The following is a 24,537-nucleotide window of genomic DNA, read 5'->3' as shown; positions in this document are numbered from 1 at the left end:
AGCCCAAGTTGGTGATGCTTGCAAGGTGGTGAGCCCTCTGCTACTAGGACTCTCCAAATAGAAGCTGGACCAGGGTTTTGTAGGCAAGTCCGGAGCCTCATTGTGGCTGCAGCTGTTCAGAGCCTCGCCTGCATAAGCAGCCCTCCCGGGAAACTGCCCGTGGGAAGCTGAGCTCCAGCAGCCCTGGAACCTGCCCTAGAGGCACCAGGTGCCCTTCTGCCTCAGAGGTGCTGGTGTGGGGAGAAATGGCCAGGCGAGGCTCTGGCTGCTGCCCTGCCTTCAGGGGCTCCTTCAGCCTCTCAGCTCAGGGCCACTCTTGCCCTTGCACCCAGCGGCCAGTGGGGCAGAGGGTGAGCAACTTCTGGGCGCTTTCTGGTGTCCAGGCTGTGGGGTGGCAGCTGGGGCCCGCTCCAGTGGGGAGAGGCAGCAGCTGTCATGCTGAGCAGCGCAGGTTCTAAAACCAGCCCTGTCTCTCAGCTGTGTGACTTGGAGCAGTTACCCACCCTCTCTGGGTTTTGGTGTCCTCATTCTCCAGTGGGGGATGCTGCCGCAGCACCACCTGCTGCATCCTTATGGGGATTCAGTGAGGTCCCTCCATGTCAGCCCTTGGGCACCTGTGGTGCCGGCACACGCTGAGCACTCAGAGTACTTGATTACATTATCACATCTCATGCCTGAGATGCCAGCCCCCCTGTGCCAGCTGCTACGCCTGCCCAGGGACTTACTTTGCCCTGCAGGGCCCAGCAAGCACACCCCAGACTGAGGGCAGCAGAGGTTCTGTGGCTTTAGGCCCAGGACTGTTGTGGTCCTGCCAGCTGGGATTCCAGGCCAAGGCTATCCCAAGGCGTGTCCCGTCTCTTCCCTGTCTCCGGCGGCCAGGAGGAAGACGGTCCTGCTCAGCCCTGTTGGGAGGCAGATAGCAGCAGGTGGTCGCTGTGCTCCCAGCTCTGGTGATGCCTCTCATCCTGTTCACACCCCGAGCCCCAGCCACCCTCCGTGCCTAGTCTCTCCCTCCGCAACCACCCGCCGCACTTCCCTCTGGTGTCTGGCTCACTTTGTGCACCGCACCTACCCCTCCCCACCTCCGGAGCTGAGCCGTTCAAGTTCTTATTTATTTAATTTTTGAGACAAGGTCTTGCTCTGTCGCCAGGCTGGAATGCAGTGGTGTGATCTCCGCTCACTCCAACTTCTGCCTCCTGAGTTGAAGCAATTCTCCTGCCTCAGCCTCCTGAGTAGCTGCGACTATAGGCGCCCACCACCACACCCAACTGGTTTTTATATTTTTTGTAGAGACGGGGTTTCACCATGTTGCCCAGGCTGGTCTCAAACTCTTGAGCCCAAGTGATCCGCCTGCGTTAGCTTCCCAAAGTGTTGGTATTACAGGCATGAGCCACCATGCCCGGCCACCATGCAGGTTCTTTGGTTGCAAAGAACTAGAGCCAACTCCAGCTTGCTTAACCAAAAAGCAATTTATTAGGTGACTCCTGGGGACGTTCCACCACTGAAGGAGCAGCGGGCTGTGCTGCCCTAGGTGGGGTCGGGCTGGGCGGCTGCATTCCTGCATGTGCCTGGTGACTCAAGGGGCTTCCTGCCCATTTCATGCCAACCTCCTGATGCCAGAGCCCTTGGCCATCCTGGCTCAGTAGGGCCCTCAGGGACATATGTCACAGGAGGGGCCTGTGGCGTTTGCCCCCATGGTGTCCAGAGGGGCCTTGTCAACTTGCAGCCTGTTTCTGTGTGCGCACAAAGTGTCACTTCGGAAGCCCTGGGCTTCGCTTCATACTGAGTTGGAAACAGGACATTCCGGTGGGTTCAGCCATTCCTCTCCCACAGACCTGGTCACCGACTTGGACTTCTCGCCCTTTGATGACTTCCTCCTGGCCACAGGCTCGGCTGACAGGACGGTGAGTGGAGCCAGTTGGAAGAGCTGCTCTATGTCCCAGCCCGTAGTCCAGGGCTTCTGAGCCCCACCCCGAACCCCACAGGGCTCTGCTGCCTTCCAGTCCAGCCCTGCCACACTCCCCCAGGGCTGCAGGGCTGGTCTGAATTCCTGGCCCCACAGGGCTTGCTTGGAGCCGTGGCTGTGACCTGACCTGGAGCCCAAGGACAGCAGGCAGGGAGGCTGCCAGAAACAGCAGAGCCACTTCCCGGACTCTCGGACCATGCCCTGTGGTCCTGGAGCTGAGATTCCCTCCCTCCTTTCTCGGATGTGGGGTATGCAGCCCCTGGCCCAAGCAAGCTGAGGCAGGTGGGCGCCCCCCCATCGACAGGCCAGTGGTGTGGTCTCCTGGAGCAGCCTGGTTCCAACACGGGACCTCACTGGGGTCACAGCAGCTGGCTCAAGGCAGTGAGGCCCTCAACCCTGTGCTCACGGACTTGGTCTTTCCTGCAGGTGAAACTCTGGCGACTGCCAGGGCCCGGCCAGGCCCTGCCCTCAGCACCCGGGGTGGTGCTGGGCCCCGAGGACCTCCCAGTGGAGGTGCTACAGTTCCACCCCACCTCTGACGGCGTTCTGGTGAGCGCAGCAGGCACCACTGTGAAGGTCTGGGATGCAGCCAAGCAGCAGCCTCTGACAGGTACAGGCCACCCTGGCCTGCCCTTCCCAGGGCAGTCCAACTCTGGACAGCACTCCGTTTCTTTGTTGGCATGTTTGGTAACATAAATGTAAAAACAGATACCAAAGTTTTACACTTACATAGTGTAAAAGTTTTAAGATTCTTTTTTTTTTTTTCTTGAGACAGAGTCTCACTGTGTCGCCCAGGCTGGAGTGCAGTGGCCGGATCTCAGCTCACTGCAAGCTCCGCCTCCCGGGTTCACACCATTCTCCTGCCTCAGCCTCCTGAGTAGCTGGGACTACAGGTGCCCGGCACCTCACCCAGCTAGTTTTTTGTATTTTTTAGTAGAGACGGGGTTTCACCGTGTTAGCCAGGATGGTCTCTATCTCCTGACCTCGTGATCTGCCCGTCTCGGCCTCCCAAAGTGCTGGGATTACAGGCTTGAGCCACCGTGCCGGGCCAAGTTTTAAGATTCTATGAGGCTGTAATAAACACTCCATCTCTCTTCGCTCTCCGTAGCCATCAGTTTCATCCTCTTAGCTGTTTTGTTTTTTTTATTTTTCATTTTCCTGTTGTTTTTCTCCATTTAAAAAAATAACGGCTGGGCGCAGTGGCTCATGCCTGTAATCCCAACACTCTGGGAGGCCGAAGTGGGTGGATCACCTGAGGTCAGGAGTTCAAGACCAGCCTGGTCAACATGGCAAAACCCCGTCTCTACTAAAAATACAAGAATTAGCTGGGCATGGTGGCGCACACCTGTAATCCCAGCTACTCAGAAGGCTGAGGCAAGAGCATTGCTCCAACCCAGGAGGCAGAGGTTGCAGTGAGCAGAGATTGCACCACTGCATTCCAGCCTGGGTGACACAGTGAGACGCAGTCTCAAAAAAATAAAAATAAAAAATAACTTTGGCTGGGCATGGTGGTTCACGCCTGTAATCCCAGCACTTTGGGAGGCCGAGGCGGGCGGATCACAAGGTCAGGAGTTCGAGACCAGCCTGGCCAACATAGTGAAACCTCGTCTCTACTAAAAAGACAAAAACTTAGCCACCGGGCATGGTGACAGGTGCCTGTAATCCCAGCTACTCGGGAGGCTGAGGCAGGAGAATTGCTTGAACCCAGGAGGCGGAGGTTGCAGTGAGCCTAGATTGTGCCATTGCACTCCACCCTGGGTGACAAGAGGAAGACTCCGTCTCAAAAAAAAAAAGAAAAAAACAAAAAACAAAAAAACCTTCTTGGACAGGCGCCATGGCTCACACCTGTAATCCCAGCACTTTGGGAGGCCAAAACGGGAGGATTGCTTGAGCCCAAGATTTTGAGAATTAGCCTGAGCAACATAGTGAGATACAATCTCTACAAAAAATTAAAAAATTAGCCAGGCGTGGTGGCATGACCTGTGTCCCAGGTACTCAGGAGACTGAGGTGGGAGGATTACTTGAACCCCAGGAGGTGAAAGCTTCGGTGAGCTATGATAACACCACTGCATTCCAGCCTGGATGACGGAGCAAGATGCTGTCTCAAAAAATAATAATAGGCCGGGCGCGGTGGCTCATGCTTGTGATCCCAGCACTTTGGGAAGCTGAGGTGGGCGGATCACTTGACATTAGGAGTTTGAGACCAGCCTGGCCAACATGGTGAAATTTCGTCTCTACTAAAAATACAAAAATTAGCCGGGCATGGTGGCAGGTGCCTATAATCCCAGCTACCTGGGTGGCTGAGGCAGGAGAATTGCTGGAACCCAGGAGGCAGAGATTGCAGTGAGCTGAGATCGCACCACTGCACTCCAGCCTGGGTGACAGAGCAAGTCTCCGAAAAGTAGTAGGGGTTAGGACTTCACCATCTTTTTAGGGGAGCACAATTTAACCTGGAACAGGAGTTGCAGAGGATGTAGAGATGTATTTTAATACCTCACACTAGCGGGAGAGAGTATAGATGGCAGGTGTAGAGGCTTAGGGTGGGAGTGATCCTATGGGGTGGGAGCTATGTTGGAAGTGAGCCTGGGAGGGATGAGAGAGCCAGGCCAGGAGCAGGGAGCGTTGGAAGGTAGTTGAGTGATGTACAGCTACACAAAGGTGGGGTGAAGGAAGCAGCCTGTGGTGCAGGGGAAGCCTGTCTGGGAGGAGCTGCTGCCCTTACCCCCTTGGCTGAAAAGGATCCTCGTAGCTGCTGCCTTTGCTCTGAGAGTTTGCCCCAGCAGGGCCCGCCCCCACCCACTTCCCTGGTGCCCTCGCTGCCCGGAGCCTAACTGTGACTGCTTCTCTGCAGAGCTGGTGGCCCATGGGGACCTGGTGCAGAGCGCCATCTGGAGCCGGGACGGAGCCCTGGTGGGCACGGCGTGCAAGGTAAGCAGGCAGGCGGGGAGCCCCCTGTGGGGCTCTGTGCTGGTCTCCTGGGCTGGGACCCCCTGGGCTGGGCCTTCCAGGCTTGTTGTTTAGGGGGCAGCGGAGCACTGAGGTCAGGATGGTTACCTGTGTGCCCTGCCCCCTAGCTGCCCCTCACACCCCCGCTCACCTACATCTGGAAGTCCCTACCTTGCCTGGACCCCTGTCAGATGAGAGCCCATGCTGGTCCCTGGTTTGCGCCCTGACATCCCCACCCTCAGCCAGCCTCCTCTGACCCCATCTGGTCTGTCCTAACCGCCAGCCTTTCCGTGAGACTCTTGTTAGGCAGCGTTTGGCCACAGGTGCTGGGCCAGGCCCCAGTTGCTAGGGAGGTGACTTCCGTCAAGGACAGTACAGACAAGAGGATCCGTTACCCGGGCTCTGCAAGAGGGACATGGTGCTTTGAGCTGGTTGGACAGGCCAGGGATACATGGCCTCAGGCAGGGATCTGGGACTAGGACAGGCGGGTGTGGGGCAGGCGGGTGCTGGGTGGTGAGTAAGGGTTGTACCTGTTGCCGTAGCGGTAATGGGAAGGCAATGAAGTGTTTTTTTGTTTTTTTGGTTTTTTTTGAGACAGTGTCTCACTCTGTCGCCCAGGCTGGAGTGCAGTGGCGTGATCTCGGCTCACTGCAAGCTCTGCCTCCCGGGTTCACGCCATTCTCCTGCCTCAGCCTCCCGAGTAGCTGGGACTACAGGCGCCTGCCACCTCGCCCGGCTAATTTTTTGTATTTTTAGTAGAGACAGGGTTTCACCGTGGTCTCGATCTCCTGACCTCGTGATCTGCCCGCCTTGGCCTCCCAAAGTGCTTGGATTATAGGCGTGAGCCACTGCGCCCAGTGGCAATGAAGTGTTAAAGGCCAGAGTAGGGCAGGTGGTATAGTGAGGAGAGCAGATTTGCATTAGGAACCGCGTGGACGGTGCATGGCAGGAGGGGCAGCGTCTACAGGGGGATGTGGGACAGCCTGCAGGGAGGTGAGAGCTGTTCTCTGCCGGGGGTGGCGGAGACCTCTGGGAGGAGGAAGCCAAATGTTGGAGAAGGGTTGGGTGGGAGGCATGGTGGTCCTGAGGCAGTAGGAGAGGCCTGTCACTGGGAAGGGGACGTGCTGTGGCAGGGAGGGGGCGCTAGAGGGGCATCTGGTGTGAATGTTCTGGGCAGAGCTGCTCCAGGGTGGCAGTAGCCTCGTTGAGCTGCCGGTGGTACCTGGAGGTGTCAGTGGAGTCTGGCCGGACGGGCTGTGAGCAGAATCTGGCTGCAGGTGAAAAGGTCCTGTTTGTTTGATATGCTGACCACATAGTGCTACCCCTAGGAAGGGATGAGGAGAGCCTGCAGGGGAGGAGGTGGGAGGAGGAAAGCCAGGACTGGGCTGGGCCCTGAGACCAGGGCCAAAGAGCTTCCCCAGGGAGGCAGCCGTGGGTACCGCCAAGGGTCTCTGAAGACCTGTCGGGGTTGCTGGGAATGAGGGCACCCGTCAGGGCCCTTCTGGAGGTGTGCCAAGCCTGAAGACACATGAAGAATGGCCGAGAGGCCTGGGGATGGAGCCCAACAGGAGCTAGCAGGGCAAGGAGGCCAACCAGACCTGAGCATCCTGCCCCAGGGCTCTGCATACTTGGAAGGACCCTAGTCTAACTTTCTTTTCTGTACTCCGCTTTTGTAGAAGCCCCTCTCCCAGTCTTGATCAGCTTTTCCTTTGTGGTAGTTGTTGAGCAGAGAGTCCCAGACACTGGACTGAGCTCTGGGGACCAATAAGGTTCTGAGCTCTGGGGAGACCTGAGCTCTGGGGAGACCTGATATGCGTGCTCTGGCCTAACCCTGCTGGGGACGGCTTCCCAGGCAGAGTGAGCTCAAGGCCAGTCCTTGAGGGATGAGCCCTGGCTGTGAAAGAGGGGACGGGCAGAGGGGATGGCCCGGGCAGTCTCAGCAGGACTCAGGGATGGCTGCCTTGGGACTGTGACATCTCCTTTCTTTGAGAAACTGTCTGCCCCTCTGTCACTGGTGTGGTGGTCCAGGTCCTCCTCCTGGGAGTCCGAGCCCCATTTACCGTCACAGCTGTGCAGGGAAGGACAGTGAGCAACCCCGTGGGCCACTGGCTTGGCCTCTCTTCTGCTTGCTTGCTGGCGTCTTGCAGGAAGAGTCAGAGGAGTCCACAGTATGGAGGAGCTCCTGCTGCTTCCCCAGTGGACGTGTTTCCCCCACTAAACCCAGAGCTTAAAGTTGCAGGGACGAGAAGCACACATGTCCCAAGTGGGTCGTGGGAGTGATGCTTAGTGGACCAACTCCCGCTCCTTTCCCTGGTTCCTGGACCTAGGAATTCCACCTGTGGGGATGCAGCATTGCCTCCAAGCCGCACTCGTCAGCACAGTCTAGGGCCAATGGGTACCTCAGCCCTGGGTCTGCTGCCGCCTCCTTTTGCTGTAAAGCGGGTATATCGGAGTCCTGGTGGGGTATTCTACACTGGAAACCCTGGCAGTATGGAGCCGGGAGTGGGGGGCGGCCTGACTGTAGTAGGGCAGCCGGTGATGCCCATGAGTGTGCACAGAGCGAGGGCTTGTCCTGAGCTGTGGCTGGAGCTGCTGGATGGACCCACCCGGCAGCAGGAGCGAGCCTGAGCCCTTCTTTGCTGCGGCACCTGGCTCTGGGTTTCCGCACTGGAGCTGCTCATGCCACGGGCTGCCTGATGGGGATAGGGGTGGAGGGGTCATGGGACTTCCCACCACAGTGTGCCCCCACCCCTGCCCCATCTCCTTCCTGGCGGGGAAGCCTCCGTGCCCCTGATTCCCACTCCTGTCCTGCCGCTGTGTGAGCAGGTCTGCCTCCCGGGACCACCAAAGCCCCCTCCTACTCCCTCTCAGCTCCTCCCACTGCGGTGACGGGGCCGGAGGGAGAGAAGGGGCAGGAGGCCGCTAGGGGGCGCGCACTCCTCACGGATGGCCCATTTCGGCCGGCTGCTCTCATTCCCGGCACAGTTGAGCCCTGGTGAGCCGGGGAGGACGTGGCCTCTGCAGCCCAGTTCCTCTCCAGTGCGCCAGAGCAGCCTCAATGCTCACTCTGAACTCTGGTTTGGACCCCACGTTAAGCTCCTGCACCCGGTGGCCCAACTGCCCTCGTGGAGTGTGTGCTGTGAGTTCCGCCCTTAGCCCCAGCACCCAGCCTGCCCAGGGGTGGCGCTGTCTGCATCCTCACAGTTCACAGAGCTGGGCGGGTGGCCGGGCGCTAGCTCATGCCTGTAATCCCAGCACTTTGGGAGGACGAGGTGGGAGGATCTTTTGAGCCCAGGAGTTAAAGACCAGCCCGGGCAACATGGTAAAACTCCATGTCTACAAAAAAAAATGCAAAAATTAGCCAGGCATTGGTGGCACACGCCTGTGGTCCCAGGCTGAGGCAGGAGGATTGCTTGAGCCCAGGAGTTCGAGGCTGAAGTGAGCTCGGATTGAACCACTTAATTCCAGCCTGGGCAACGAAGCAAGACCCTGTCTCTTTAAAAAAAAAAAAAAAAAAAAAAAAACACACACACATACACACACACCAAACTGGCTGGGCGCAGTGGCTCACGCCTGTAATCCCAGCACTTTGGGAGGCCAAGGCAGGCGGATCACCTGAGGTCAGGAGTTCGAGACCAACCTGGTCAACATAGTGAAACCCCGCCTCTACTAAAAATACAAAAATTAGCCAGGCATGGTGGCATGCACCTGTAATCCCAGCTACTCGGGAAGCTATGGCAGGAGAATCGCTTGAACCTGGGAGGCAGAGGTTGCAGTGAGCCGAGATCATGCCATTGTGCTCCAGCCTGGGCGACAGAGCAAGACTCCATCTCAAAACAAACAAACAAACTAAAAGCTCAAACAAAAAAATAAAAATAAACCATAGGGGGCTCGGGGGCTTGCCCACGTCATAGCTGGTCAGTGGTGGTGTTGGCATCGGGATGCAGGCTGTCGGTCTCTGCAGCTCCGTGGGGCAGGAGCAGCACTGGCTGCTGGATGTCAAGTCCTGCCCTTCATCTCCTTAGAGCCTCTATCACTTGCTGTCCCTTGTGTCCTGCCTGTCTCCTGTTGTCCCCTCTTTCTGTCCTTGATCTCTAGTTGCTTTGTCTGGCCTGCTCTGTCATTGTCCTCTGTTTCTATCCCTCTCTGTCCTCTCTCATCCCTCACTGTCCCTCGCTGTTCTCTTTTTGGTCTCTGTCCTCTGTCTCTCATCCTCCTCTCTCTGTCTCTCGCCATCCCTCTGAACCCGAGGCTGTGGAGTAGTGGAGTGTTAAGAGCCAGCCCCTGGACTATACCTGGTGCCCGCCTGGCATGTAGCAGGTCCTTGGTAAACTGCAGCTGGCAGGGCTTTGCCAGGAGCGGCATAAAACCGGGGCCCTGCCGAGGCAGACCAGGGAGACCTGGCTTTTGAGGCCTTCTCCAGACAGGTCCCCACCTCTGCCAGCCATGCATGTGCCCACGGCCCCTTTGGTTCCCACCATCTGCCTCCTCACGTGGCCTCTCCTCCCCCAACACCACACACCAGCAAGCTGCTTTCTCCACCTCTTTGCTCATGCTATTTTACCTTCCTCGAATGCCTTTCCCTTCCCAGCACAAGCTCTGTTTGTCCTTCCACGACCAGGTCTAAGTTCTTCTCCGCAGTTTCCCATGACAACCTCCAGGCCCCAGAGTCCAGCACTTAGCCTCGAGCTTGGTAATAGCGGGGAGGCTACTCATCCCCCAGGGAGGGGCTGCCTGTGGAGTGGGAATTCACTTGGTTTTCTCCTGCATTTCTTTTTGGGTTGTTTTAATTGATAGACTATTTTCTAGAACAGTTTTAAGTTTACAAAAAAAGCGAGCAAGTAGTACAAGGATTTTCCATATTCCTTACCTCCTCCCCTAGTGTCTGTGACGAACATCCTGCGTGAGTGTGGTACGTTGTTTCAATTGAGGAACCAATGGTAAACTATTATTATTCTTATTATCATCATCATTATTACAGTGCTGGAGCGCAGTGGCGTGATCTTAGCTCACTGCAATCTCCGCCTCCCGGGTTCAAGTGATTCTCGTGCCTCAGCCTCCCGTGTAGTTAGGACTACAGGCACGTGCCACCACACCCGGCTACTTTTTTTATTTTTAATTTTTTGTAGGGACAGGGATCTCACTATGTTGCCCAGGCTCGTCTCAAACTCCCGGGCTTAAATGATCCGCCTTGACCTCCCAAAGTGCCAAAAATCACCATCTTAACCATTTTTAAGTGTACAGTTCAGTAGCGTTAAGTATATTTACACTGTTGTGAAACAGATTTGATCACTTTCTCATCTTGCAGAACTGAAACTCTATAGCCATTAAACAGCAGTTCCCCTTTGCCCTACCTCCCAGCCCCTAGGAACTGCCGTTCCACTTTCTGTATGTATAATTTGACTACTTTAGATGCCTCACATGAGCAGAGTCATATACTGTTTGTTCTTTTGGGGCTGACTGATTTCTCTGAGCATCGTGAAATGCTGCGTCGTCAGGGGTTACTGGTTGTTGCCGTGTGCAGTAGGACTTCCTTGCCTCTGAAGGCTGTGTAGGACGCGCAGACTACATTTTGTTGATCCATTTATCAATCAGTAGATCTTGGGTTGTTTCCACTTCTTGGCTATTGCGAGTAGTGCTGCTATGAACACAGGTGTGCAAATACCTCTTTGTGGCCTGCGTTCCGTTCTTTTGGATAGATACCCAGAAGTGGGGCTGCTGGAACACATGATAGGTCTACTTTTAATTTTTTGAGGAATTGCCATACTGTTTTCCATAGCAATTGCACCATTTTACAATCCCACCAACAGTGTGCAAGGGTTCTAACTTCACATACCCACCAACACTTGCTTTCTTTTTTTCTTTGAGACAGAGTCTTGCACTGTCACCTGGGCTGGAGTGCAATGGTGCCATCTCGGTTCACTGCAATCTCTGCCTGCTGGGTTCGTGCGATTCTCCTGCCTCAGCCTCCCCAGTAGCTGGGAATACAGGCACACACCACCAAACCTGGCTAATTTTTGTATTTTTAGTAGAGACGGAGTTTCACTATGTTGGCCACACTGGTCTTGAATTCCTGACCTTGTGATCCACCCACCTTGGCTTCCCAAAGTGTCAGGATTACAGGTGTGAGCCACTGCACCCAGCCTTGCTATTTTTTTTTTTTTTCAAGATAGAGTCTCTTTCTGTCGCCCGGGCTGGAGTGCAGTGGCACGATCTCAGTTCACTGCAACCTCCACCTCCTGGGTTCAAGTGCTTCTCCTGCCTCAGCCTCCTGAGTAGCTGGTATTACAGGTGCACACCACCACGCCCAGCTAATTTTTGTATATTTAGTCGAGAGAGGGTTTCACCATGTTGGCCAGGCTCGTCTCGAACTCCTGACCACAAGTGATTCTCCCCACCTTGGCTTCACAAAGTGCTAGGATTACAGGCATGAGCCACCGTGCCCAGCCTGACACTTGCTATTTTTAAAAATGTAATAGGCATCCTAATGGGTGTCAGGGAATATCTTATTGTGGTTTGGGTTTGTATTTCTCTAATGGTTAGTGATATTGAACACTTTTTCATATGCTTTTTGGCCGTTTCTATATATATATTTTAAAAACGTATATTTAAACCAGGCATGGTGGCTCACACCTGTAATGCCATCCCTTTGGGAGGCTGAGGCAGAAGGATTACTCGAGGCCAGGAGTTCAAAACCAGCCTGCTCAACGTAATGAGACCTCATCTCTACAAAAGAAAAATTAAAACATTAGCAGGGCCTGGTAGCTTGTGCCTGTGGTCCCAGCTACTTGGGAAGCAGAGGTGGGAGGATCGCTTAAGTCCAGGAGGTTGATTGCAGTGAGCTGTGATTGCACCACTGCACTTGAGCCTGGGCAACAGAGCGAGACTCTGTCTCAAAAACAAACAAACAAAAGGCCAGGTGCGGTGGCTCATGCCTGTAATTCCAGCACTTTGGGAGGCCGAGGTGGGAGGATCACGAGGTCAGGAAATTGAGACCATCCTGGCTAACACGGTGAAACCCCATCTCTACTAAAAATACAAAAAGTTAGCCGAGTGTGGTGGCGGGCGCCTGTAGTCCCAGCTACTCCGGAGGCTGAGGCAGGAGAATGGCGTGAACCTGGGAGGCGGAGCTTGCAGTGAGCCGAGATCACGCCACTGCACTCCAGCCTGGGCAACAGAGTGAGACTCTGTCTCAAAAACAAACAAACAAAAGGCCAAGCACAGTGACTCACACGCATAATCCCAGCACTTTGGGAGGCCAAGGCAGACAGATCACCTAAGGTCAGGAGTTCGAGACCAACCTGTCCAACATGGCAAAACCCTGACTCTACTAAAAATACAAAAAATTAGCCAGGCGTGGTGGCGGGCACCTGTGTTCCCAGCTACTCGGGTGGCTGAGGCAAGAGAATCACTTGAACCCGAGAGGCACAGGTTGCAGTGAGCCGAGATCACACCACTGCACTCCAGCCTGGGTGATGAGTGAAACTTCATCTCAAAAAAAAAAAAAAAATACAAAAAGAGAGAAATGTCCATTTATGGACTTTGCCATATTGCTCAGGCTGATCTCGAATTCCTGGGCTCAAGTAATTCTTCCACTTTGGCTTCCCAAAGTGTTGGGATTACAGGCAGGACCCACTGTGCCTGGCCTACGGTAGCATTTTTGGGGTTTTTTTGGACGGAGCCTCCGTCTGTTTCCCAGGCTGAAGTGCAGTGGCACGATCTTGGTTCACTGCAAGCTCATTGCAACCTCCGTCTCCCGGGTTCAAGTGATTCTCCTGACTCAGCCTCCCGAGTAGCTGGGATTACAGGCGTGTGCCACCACGCCCAGCTAATTTTTTTGTATTCTTAGTAGAGATGACGTTTCACTGTGTTAGCCAGGCTGATCATCCAACTCTTAACCTCAAATGATCCACCAGCCTTGGGCTGCTACCAAAGTGCTGGAATTACAGGCGGGAGCCACTGCACCTGGTTGGCTATTCTGTGTCTTTTGTTTCTTCATAGAAACTTCAAAATCAGTTTGTCCACAAAATAATTTACTGGAATTTTGATTGGGACTCTGTTGAATTTATAGATAAAGTTGAGAATAACTGACTTTTTGACGGTATTGAGATTCTATATCTATGAATATGTACTACCTATTTATTTAGATCTTCTTTGGTTTTTTCCTCAAAGTTTTGCAATTGTCCTCATGTAAATCTTGTATATATTTCACTAGATGTACAACTAAGTACAGATTGTCCCTGACTTACAATTTTTTTACTTTACGATGGTGTGAAAGTGATACACAACCACAAGTTTTCACACTTTAAGCACTGGTGATTCTTTGAACAAAGACTCTCTGGTCTGCAAATTTTACTTAATATATATTTCTTTTCTTTTTTCTTTTTTTTTTTTTTGAGACGGGAGTCTTGCTCTGTCGCCCAATCTGGAGTGCAGTGGTGTGATCTCGGTTCACTGCAAGTTCCGCCTCCCAGCTTCACGCCATTCTCCTGCCTCAGCCTCCCGTAGCTGGGACTACAGGCGCCCGCCACCACGCCCAGCTAATTTTTTGTATTTTTAGTAGAGACGGGGTTTCACCGTGTTAGCCAGGATGATCTTGATCTCCTGACCTGGTGATCTGCCCACCTTGGCCTCCCAAAGTGCTGGGATTACAGGCGTGAGCCCCTGGGCCTGGCCTTTGTGTGTGTGTGTGTGAGTGTGAGAGAGTCTTGCTGTGTCACCCAGGCTGGAGTGCAGTGGCATGATCTTGGCTCACTGCAACCTCTGCCTCCCAGGTTCAAGCAGTTTTGCCTCAGCCTCCCGAGTAGCTGGGATTACAGGTGCCTGCCACCATGCCTGGTTCATTTTTGTATTTTTGATGGAGACGGGGTTTCACCTTGTTGGCCAGACTGGTCTCGAACTCCTGACCTTAAGTGATCTGCTGCCTCGGCCTCCCAGAGTGCTGGGATTACAGGCATGAGCCTCTGCTCCTGGCCATACTTACTGTATTTTCAATTTAAGATGGGTTTATTGGGATGTAACTCCATTGTATTTTGAGGAGCATGTGTATTTCAAGTTTTTTTTAGTGTGTGCTGGTGCAAAGGATGTTGTTTTTCTTTTTTTTTTTTTTTTTTGAGACGGAGTCTCACTCTGTTGCCCAGGCTGGAGTGCAGTGGTACAACCTCAGCTCACTGCAACTTCTGCCTCCCGGGTTCAAGCGATTCTCCTGCCTCAGCCCCCTGAGTAGCTGGGATTACAGGCGCCTGCAACCACGCCAAGCTAATTTTTTTATTTTTAGTAGAAACGCGGTTTCACCATGTTGACCAGACTAGCCTCGAACTCCTGACCTCAGGTGATCCGCCCACCTTAGCCTCACAGTGCTGGGATTACAGGCGCGAGCCACTATGCCTGGTTGGTGTTGTTTTTCATTTCAAATTCAAATTGTTTACTGTTTTTCAAAATATGAAAACAGGAATTTATGCTGAATGAAACAAAATAGACCTGTGCTAAGAGTAAAAAGAAAAAGTTAACCAGCCCCCACCTTCCCCACCCTTGGTACCCAGCATTAGCACAGCGGCCTGTGTTAGTCTAGACCTTTCTCCTTGCTCAGCAAACGTGTAAAATGTATGGGCTGTATGACAGCTGTGTAACAGTGAAAACAAACAGGATCATGGTCACACAAATGGAGATTTTTGTTGATTTTTACCACAGTAGAATCACACTATGCCATGTTATTCTACAACTTCCTTTTGCACTTAATTTATTATGGCCAAACGTGGTGCATGTTTGTGTACACACACGTGTGCATGCACACACACACAGATTGTTCCACAGAAAGAAGGTCCTATACAAAGTATGGGTGTTTTATTTCAGTACATTTTTTTCTGCTTTTTGTCTGTTTCCATCCTCCCTTTGGATAATCTGAATCAGTTACTGCTGAATGGATGGTTTGGAGGTGTAAGCTCATTTTCCTGGTTAAATGCTAAATTCTGTAAGTGCAGAAATGAGGTCGTCACGTGAGCCTCTCCAGGCTGGGCCTAGCATAGGGCTGAGCATGTGTGGGGCACTGACAGCCTAGAGTTTGGTTCTGGACCTCCATTTGTCTGTCTGTGAGGGGTCATGGTGATAGTACCACTTCATAGGGTAGTTGGAAGACTAGGAGGGGTCGAGTGTCTGGTATGCCTGGTGTGGAGTAGGTCTCAGGAAGCTGAACACTGCTTGCTGAGCTTGTTTTTTTGGGGGACTGGGTGGGGCCTGCTGCTGTGCTGAGAAGGAGAAACAGGGCTGAGGAGGGATGCCCTGGTGTGTGATGCCAGCCCTGTGTGCTGGGGATGGGCTGCTCAGAGCTGGCGGGTGGGAGGACAGGCTGGCTTCCAGGGACCCTCCAGCCCTAGTTGCAAGTTGTTTCCTCCTCTCTGCTTTTCCAGGACAAGCAGCTGCGGATCTTTGACCCCAGAACACAGCCGCAGGCCTCTCAGGTGAGTTGTGTGGGCAAGCCGGGGTGGGCTGAAGCCTCCGCTGAGGCTGAGGACCCAGTGGTTCCAGCAGGTGGAGGTAAGGGCAGGCCTGGGGTCCTGGCGGACATGTCCGCAGCACCAGGGGTCCCCAGGAGGTGGGCCATCACTGCTGGGAGCTCTTCCTGTGAAGTGTGTTCTGGGTTCTGGGAGGGCCTGGCTTTGATCACAGGGTGGGCAGAGCTAAGCTTCCCCCAGGCTCTCCACGGAGGCCATCCTGTGGCTTCAGTCAGTGATCTGAGATCCCCACTTCCTTCCTTTGAGCCCTTCACCCTGGCACGGTCAGCAGAGACCAGCTGCAGAGGAGCCAAAAAGAAACAGCTCCTGTCCTCTGCAGGAAGACCCCGGGTGGGACCTATCAAAACGTACAGGCTCCAGGAACTGAGCATGTTTTGGTTTGTGTCTGTGCATGGAATGTGCGTGGCCATTTCAGTTCCGAGCGGGGAAGCTGGGACCTGGCTCATGCTGCAGGCATCCAGCCACTGGGGCACCATTCATTTGCCCTACAGAGACCTTGTAGGCAGGAGCAACAATCCTGGGACAGGGCCCTGTCCCGGGGTAGTTGCTGGGGGCTTCTCTTGCTGGGGTGGTTTAGTGCTTCCCTGAGTAACTGGCTGGGGAGCGGAGGCCTGAGTAATGCCAAGGGGGCAGGCACAGATGGCCTGGAGGAGGACAGGCTCGTCTGCGGAGTCTGCGCGAGCGGTGCTGGGGGAAACAGGCCCATGGTCACCTGGGCTGTGGAAAGCCATTAGGTAATTTTTTTTTTTAATTTATTTTTTGAGATGGAGTCTCGCTCTGTCGCCCAGGCTAGAGTGCAGTGGCTCGATCTCGGCTCACTCACTGCAAGCTCCGCCTCCCGGGTTCACGCCATTCTCCTGCCCTAGCCTCCCAAGTAACTGGAACTACAGGCGCCTGCCACCACACCCGGCTAATTTTGTTTTTGCATTTTTAGTAGAGACCGGGTTTCACCATGTTAGCCAGGATGGTCTCAATCTCCTGACCTCATGATCCTCCTGCCTCGGCGTCCCAGAGTGCTGGGATTACAGGCGTGAGCCACGGTGCCCGGCCGCCTTTAGAGAGTTTTAAGCAGGAAGTACGATGAGTAGATTTATATTTCTTTTTTGCGGGGGAGATAGAGTCTCGCTCTGTCGCCCAGGCTGGAGTCCAGTGGCGCGATCTCGGCTCACTGCAAACTCCGCCTCCTGGGTTCATGCCATTCCCCTGCCTCAGCCTTCCGAGTAGCTGGGACTACAGGCGCCCGCCACCACGCCCAGCTAATTTTTTTGTATTTTTAGTAGAGACAGAGTTTCACCATGTTGGTCAGGCTGATCTGGAACTCCTGACCTTGTGATCCGCCCACCTCGGCCTGCCAAAGTGCTAGGATTATAGACGTGAGCTACCGCGCCTGGCCGTGGATTTACATTTCTAAAAAGAACTTTCTAGAAGCTGAGGAGGCTTCTTTCCTGAGGAAGGTGAAGTTTAGGGTCCTGCTGTTAGCTCAGGAGAGGAGCTCCCCAGCAAAGACCTAGGCCCATCACAGATACCCCCTCCCCATTTCTAGGACTTTTTCCTCACCTGGGGTCGAGGGCAAACTACTAGCCCAAACCAAACTAGCGTTAGACTGGAGCCCCAGAGCCCCCTACACACACAAGACTGAGGAGAGAAACCCAGTCACATGGAAGATTGCAGTTTTTTAGTCCAAACGGTACAGTCAGTTCCACTTTTGCCCAGCTGAAGATTGAGAGGACTCCCATTTAACCGGTGAAACTAGCCAGGCAGAGTGGTTTTGGCCACACCCTGGTCATACTTGCTGGTGAGGCTGGCTGACCTCTTCGTCATGCGGGACCTGGGCTTGGTGGATGGTGGCTGTCTGCATCTCAGGGCAGTGTGGGTGTGCGCGGTATCCTCACTGGGTAGCTTTCTTTGACCTCCAAGCCTTTGCCCAGAAAGCGGGGCCCAGGCTCAGCTTGAAGGCGCCACGGAGGCTTCCTCCGGCCTCCTTCACTTTCTCAGGTTGCACTCTCCTCTCCAGAGCCCAGGGCACTGCTGGGGCACCTATGCTTCTGCCCCTGACCTACCAGGCATGGCTCTGAGCCAGCTTGCTGGGCCCACGTGATTCTTCCTCTTCTCCCCTCCTCCGCCCCCTCTTTCCAGCCTTCCTCCTCTCTCCCCTCCTCTTCCAGCAGGGCTGGGGGCGGTGACTGATGCCGAGGTGGGGATAGAGTGGCTGCTGTCCAAGGGGCTCCCAGCTCCTCGAAGAGAGAGAGAGGATCTGGTTCTGGAGGGAGCCCCCCTGCGGGGCTTTGGGGCGAGGAGACCTGGGAAGAGCGTGGGTGGCTCCCACCCCTCCAGCTGCTGGCTGGGGCCTGTGCTCGGGCCCTGGTGCGGGGGCAGCAGGCCTGGAATGCCGCTCTCCGTGTGGCCCTGCCCCCCACTTCCGCCCAGGGCATCTGGCCCACACCTGGCTTCTATTAGGAAAACCGCTGCTGGCAGCCAGGGCCGGTGTGAGCCGAGGGGCCGACTTGAGGGAGAGGCCTTCTGGAAGCACTTTCTCTGGCAATCCTCCTTCCTGCCTGGTGGGGTGTGGCTGGGGGTCAGGGAGCGGAGCCACCTGCCCTCCATGCAACCTCTGTCCTCTGTGGGTCCACCCCACCTGAGCCCTGGTGCTGTCCCAGAGCCCGGAGTGGGCCAGGGAGTCCGCCCTCCACTGTCTTGTTGGAGCCCTGCCTCAGTCATGAGCTTGGAGCAGGGGACCCTGGGGTGACTCCTCCTGCTCACACCCCTGCTTGGTTCTTAGACTGCATGTATGAGCCTTTGTTATGCGCCAGGCACTTGGCATATTCCACTTCCTTGGAGGTGTAGACACCAAGGGTCAGATGGTTCTGTGGCTTCTCCAGGGTCCCACCTCAGGGTGACAGGCAGGCTCGCCCATCTGATTGTGGAACCGCCCAGACCCCCACTGCCGCCCCTTCCCTATACAACTGGCTTAGCTGGGGCTGGGTGAGGCTCTGGAGCCCAGGCTGTTCTGGGGAAGTGGCAGCCACAGATGAGTGTGGAGGAGTTAGAACCCTTGTCTGGGTGGGAGGGGGCCCCAGACTGAGCCCTCTAGGAACCCCAGTGCATCAGACAGGCCAGTTGGGGGTGGTGAGCCTCAGAGGAGAGAAGGGAGTGAGTGTGGGCGTCTTACTATTAAAGCAGGTCCCCTTACCCAAGCAGGGAGCCAGGGTTGCTCCTGGAACCATCCTGCCCTGCATAGGAAGTGTTGTCATGGTGAGGAAGGGGTGGGCATACGCCTCCCCTCCTCACCCCCTACGGGGCTGGCACTGCTTCTGCCCTGCCACAGCCCCTCCTGTTCTCAGAACCAGGTTGTGGGGGGCCTCGGGGATGCAGGGTAACGATACCTGGGTCTCAGCTGCAGCCCCTGTTCTTGCCCGCTACCCAGGAGAATGAGGAGCTGGAGAGAGGGCTCTTCTCTGAGGCTTGCTGAGGCTGGCAAACGGGTCTCGCTCTGTCACCCAAGCGGGAGTGCAGTGGCGCCATCACGGCTCTCTGCAGCATTGACCTCCTGGACTCAAGCAATCCTCCTGCCTTGGCCTCCCTAGTAGCTGGGACTACAGGCATGCACCACCACGTCAAGCTAGTTGTTTTTTTTTTTTTTTTTCGAGATAGAGTCTTGCTCTGTCACCCAGGCTGGAGTGCAAGGGCTTAATCTCGGCTCACTGCAGCCTCCGCCTCCCAGGTTCAAGTGATTCTCCTGCCTCAGCCTCCTGAGTAGCTGGGATTACAGGCGCCTGCCACCATTCCCAGCTAATTTTTGTATTTTTGGTAGAGATGCGGTTTCACCATGTTGGCCAGGCTGGTGTTGAACTCCTGACCTCACGTGATCCCCCCGCCTCAGCCTCGCGAAGTGCTAGGACTACAGGCATGAGCCACTGTGCCCAGCCTAGTGTTTGTTTTTCTTTTTTTTTTTTTTTTTTTTTTTGAGACAGAGTCTCGCTCTGTCGCCCAGGCTGGAGTGCAGTGGCCGGATCTCAGCTCACTGCAAGCTCCGCCTCCTGGGTTTATGCCATTCTCCTGCCTCAGCCTCCCGAGTAGCTGGGACTACAGGCGCCGCCACCACGCCCAGCTAGCTTTTTTTTTTTGTATGTTTTAGTAGAGACAGAGTTTCACCGTATTAGCCAGGATGGTCTCGATCTCCTGACCTTGTGATCCGCCCATCTCGGCCTCCCCAAGTGCTGGGATTACAGGCTTGAGCCACCGCGCCCGGCCTTTTTTTTTTTTTTTGAGACGGAGTCTCGCTCTGTCGCCCAGGCTGGAATGCAGTGGCTGAATCTTGGCTCACTGCAAGCTCCGCCTCCCGGGTTTAGGCCATTCTTCTGCCTCAGCCTCCCGAGAAGCTGGGACTACAGGTGCCCGCCACCACGCCCGGCTAATTTTTTGTATTTTTAGTAGAGACGGGATTTCACCATGTTCGCCAGGATGGTCTCGATCTCCTGACCTCGTGATCCGCCCGCCTCGGCCTCCCAAAGTGCTGGGATTACAAGCATGAGCCACCGCGCCCGGCCGTGTTTGTTTTTCTAAGAAAGAAGTTTTCAGTTTGTGGCCCAGGTGCTCTGGAACTCCTGGGCTCAAGCAGTCCTCCCGCCTCAGCCTCCCAAAGTGTTGGGATTACGGCAGGGACCATTGCACCCAGCCCATCTCTCATTTTTGATACTGGTGATCACTCCATTGATAAGGAGTTATAGAGTAAGGGGTGGGCCACTGACCCCCTCCCTCACTTGGGGGCTTCCCGTGGTCTCTGGGCAAACTGAGCTGCGTGTACCCACAGTGGGGAGTGGCTGGGCGCAGCCAAAGCTCTTACCTGGAGCTCTGCAGGCTGGGCTGAACACTCCAGGGAGCGAGAGCTGGCCCAGGATGTTTGCTGGAAACCAGAGTGTTTCTAGGCCAGCTGTGGTCCTGGGCGGCTTCTCCTCCCTTCCCTGCTGCCTCCTAGCCGCAACTTTGTGCAAGTCTCATCACCACTCTGAGCCTCATGTCCCTCTTGTGCAAGTGGAGGAGACAGCTGGGGCTGGGCCACTTTGCACCATGGCTTCCTCTCTCTGCCCCTCTGGCTTCCCACATGTGAATTAGGAAGGTGGGAGATACAGGCCAAGGGGTGTCCCACCCCTAGCCTTAGTCTGTGCCCCCTAGGTGAAAAGTGCTCAGTGGTAGCCCTGGGGGGATCCTGCAGGCTTGGCCCGGCCTCCACCTCCCGCATCCCCCCCTGCTGACTGAGCGGGTCTTTCTGCATCCAGTTTTCAACTCTTTGTGTATGCTAGTTCCCATACCTGGCTCACGCCTGTCAACCCTCAAACAGCCTAGTGGGAATGACGCTAGGTCTTCCCTCACTTACACTCTGACGGTACCCTGCCATTACTTGTGAGACATGCACACGTGACACTTGTCAGACACAATCCTGAGCCTTCTACAAGCGTTCCCTCTTACTCCTTATGGCCGTCTTCAAAAGTAGGTCCTTCAGCACCACAGGAAAGGTTAAAAAAAAAAGTGAATTCTGTTACAGTGCTTTTTACAGACATGGAAACTGAGGCACAGAGCCGGTGACTGACTCACCATGGAAGGTGGCCGTGGTGGCTGGGCTGGGGCTCTCCTGGGTCCACCTCCACAGCTTCCTCCCCTAACACCATGCGGTTCCCCCATGGCATGCACAGTCACATGGTCACATGGAATGACACACTGATTTCTGTTTGGCCTACATCTGCCTCCCCGACGTGTTTATTCTACGGGCACGGGGACTTTTCCCATTTTGTTCACCGTGTCATCTCGGATAGTGTGTGGCTCAAATATCCATATGAGGAGAAAATAGATGAGCGAGGGGCACTGCTTCCCCCCGGCACCTGCCCTCTAGCTGAGAACCATCCGGCCCCACCGCCAGCTCCTAGCACAGCTCTGGTCCCTGGGAGGCCTTGTGTGTTTCTTGAATGAATGAATGAATGACTTTTGGACAAGCTAAGAGCCACCTGGTGGGCTGCGCACACACGAATATTTGCACCCTAAACACCGAGAAGGCAGGAGCCTGAATGACACTGTGACCCTCTCCGGGTGTCGAGGGCAGGGCTGGCCAATGGCTCGACCCTTGTCCTGACCCGATATCCCCTCTTACGTGGAGAGACGGCAGTGGGGCCTTGGTTCTCAGGCTCCAGCCCCAACTTCCTGTGCCGGCCGCAGCCTGGTGGGAAGGGAACAGTGAGAAAAGCCCCTCGAAGGACAGGACCTGGAGCCGTTTCCGATGGTCTCCCACGCTGGAGTCAGCCTCCACGGGCTGGGGAGGGGGCCCCGGGCCAGCTCCTCGCAGGCTGCTTCCCTCCCTCATTCATTCCCAAGGAGATCGTGGGAAGCTCAGAGGAAGCTGGCCATGGTTTGGGGTGAGCTATTTTTGGTAACAGGGTCCTTCGTCTCAGGCTCCAGGGGCCAGGGTGACTGGGAGGAGCTGTTTGCATTTCCTCTGGCCCCCTCAGCTCCCTACTGCCAGGACCCAGGAGGACAGGGCCCCACCCACCATATGAGCTTCCCTCTCCTCCCAGGGGCCAGGAGCTTTCCTGCTGGCAGCTCCAGCACCTTGGGAGGGCCAGGAGAGGCACTGCTTGGCGCTCTCTGGACGTTGCCCAGAGGTGGGTCCCAGGCCCTGCCTCGTGCCTGGGGCGGCCGCAGTGATCCTCAAAATCCCCCGATTTACACGGCACTTTGCCACAAGCCCTGCCCTTCCACATGGCAACAGCCCTGGGAAGTGGGTGGCACCGCACCAGGTGCCCCTTACACAAGTGAGAGAAATGACGCTTTGAGAGAGTGTGGCGTCCCCCGGATCACACAGCTCATGGGGGCAAGAAAGTGCCAGTGCCTTTAAGCCCCTGGTGCAGTAGGGAAGGGGCCTGGAGCTGGGGAGCGAGGCAGCCTTCTCTTCGGGAGGAGGGACACTCGGGAGGAGCGGTCAGGTTGGCCTCTGGGCGCAGAGCTGCCCTCAGCTAGGGCGGAGGCGGGGCTGATCCCTGGGGTGCTTTGGAGACCTTTGGTCCCAGTGGGGACGTGGAGAAGGAACCAGCCCTTCCCACCCTCTATGAGGCTTTCAGGCAGGTGGGCAGCAGAAGTTCCCCAGCTCAGGCCCAGTCCAGGGGGCCCCGCCTACCAGCAGGGGGCCTTGGGGCTCAGGTCCACCTTTTGCCTCCTGCAGAGCACACAGGCCCATGAGAACAGCAGGGATAGCCGGCTGGCATGGACGGGCTCCCGGGAGTACCTTGTGTCTACTGGATTCAACCAGGTAGGGGGTTCCTCCTGGAGGAGCAGGGCATGGCCAGGTGGGGACGTGTCCAGCCGTTCGGGCAGGGACAAAGCCAATGGGAGGCGGGGGACTGAGGGCCAGTTCCAGGCCTGTCCATATACGGCCTGACTGTGCAGCCGGGTCTCAGAGCCTCAGGGGACTGACGGCTGCTGAAAACTGGCAGATTCCATTTGTAATAGCTCAGCCTGACCCCAGGAGCTATAGTGGCCCCACAGGGACCGAGTCCATGGAGGGAACCGCCCCTCATCCCTTGTCACCTAAGGGTTCTTAAAGAGGCAGAACATGAAAACCCAAACTCTTTTTCCTTGGGGTGACTCCCATCCCTATTCCAAGCCCTGCTCTGAGGCAGGTGCCCTGTGTCAGGCTGCACCCTCAGGCACTGGGTTTCCCGGGAGCCCCCGGGTGGGGCTCTGAGGGACAGGCCCCTCTGAGCCCCTCTCTCGCCCTCCCTGCAGATGCGTGAGCATGAAGTGAAGCTGTGGGACACGCGGCTCTTCTCCAACGCCCTGGCCTCCCTCACCTTGGACACCTCACCAGGGTAGGAGCTGTGACACACGGGTGGGCTGGGGGGCTGATGACCCAGGGCACCGCTGGCAAGGGCACCTGATCCGGCCTGTCAGTGAGGCGGGCTGATCTCCGGGGTGTTCTGGGGTACCTGATCTGGGCTGCAAGGCCTTGCAACAGACACCTGGCCCTGTACCCCCGAAGCTTCCAGGTATCACCTACAACAGGTGCTCTGGTACCCCTTTGGCCCCTGGTAGCAGAGTGGGCCCTTGGTCACCAGAGGTTTCATGGCCAGGGGTTGACACAGGCATGCTTGGCATTCAGGGAGAGGGTGTGGTCTGGAAATGCAAGAATGCACTTCATTTTTCTGTGGATGTTCTGGTAGGGCTGAGGCCCAGGGAGGCTCCAGGCTATGATAGGAGGGTGGGCGTGCTCATTGTTGGACAGCCTGGCAGGTTGGAAGTGGAGGTAGAGGTAGAGGTGGAGGTGGAGGTGGGCCTTGGCTTATGCGGCCCACTGAGGTTTATGCGGCCTACTCCGCACCAGCCATGTGCTGTCGTGTTCTATCCTGAGGTGTGTCCCCAGGTGAGGCTGGTGTCCAGGCAGCCTGGGGGGCTCCAAGTGCACCTCATCCTTCCATCTGCCCCCAGAAGTGTGTGGAGAGGGCTTTTGGCAGTGCCTGGCGGGGTCCTGGCCAGGCACGCTCTGGCCTTGGCCCACTGCGGCTCCAGAGCCAGACACCAGGAGGCCCAGGGCAAGCATTTATGAGTGACCCATCCGTTCAGACCACCCACAACACAGCTGGGGAAACTGAGGCTGGGGGTGTTCAGAGACGTAGCCAGGCAGGGCCAGGGTGGAGCGGCAGGGACTCCATCCGCCTTCTGAAGCTTCAGCCATGACTCATGAGGGCCTTGCTGGAATCTTCGCAGGCAGGGGGATCCGAGAACGTCAGAGCCAGGAAAGGGGTGGTCCTTGGCAAGCTTATTCCTTCTTCCATTGCATAACTGAGGAAACTGAGTCACAGGCAACAATGACCTGTCCAGGCTCTGGGAGCAGCAAGCGTATGTGTCTGGGGGTAAGGAAGGCTGTGGGATCTTCCGGGGAGTCCCCAAAAGAGGTCCCCCCTGAATACCAGTGAGAGCTGCTGCCAAGGGCTTCCCCCGGCTGAGAGCCGCCCAGAGAAGGGGTAGGGGTCAGGGTGACAGTGACGCCCTCTCCCATCCTCTCACACCCAGGGAGGGGCTGAGAGCTGGCAAGGCCCATTTTACAGATGAGGGAGGCAAAGGTGAGCAAGA

General features: G+C 55.7%; 1 protein-coding gene across 1 annotated transcript in view; it reads left to right on the top strand.

Moving 5' to 3' along the window:
* LOC105467844 (coronin 7) overlaps window positions 1-24,537 on the top strand; it is a 79,610-nt gene that overhangs the window by 8,484 nt on the left and 46,589 nt on the right. Inside the window, 6 exon segments of the mRNA XM_071083684.1 lie at window positions 1,834-1,904; window positions 2,393-2,576; window positions 4,818-4,894; window positions 15,319-15,369; window positions 22,631-22,717; window positions 23,194-23,276. Coding sequence (XP_070939785.1) covers window positions 1,834-1,904; window positions 2,393-2,576; window positions 4,818-4,894; window positions 15,319-15,369; window positions 22,631-22,717; window positions 23,194-23,276 — 553 coding nt within the window.

The sequence above is a fragment of the Macaca nemestrina genome, chromosome 18 (assembly GCF_043159975.1).
Source record: "Macaca nemestrina isolate mMacNem1 chromosome 18, mMacNem.hap1, whole genome shotgun sequence".
Taxonomy (NCBI): Eukaryota; Metazoa; Chordata; class Mammalia; order Primates; family Cercopithecidae; genus Macaca; species Macaca nemestrina.
This window is presented reverse-complemented; position numbering and strand designations above follow the sequence as displayed.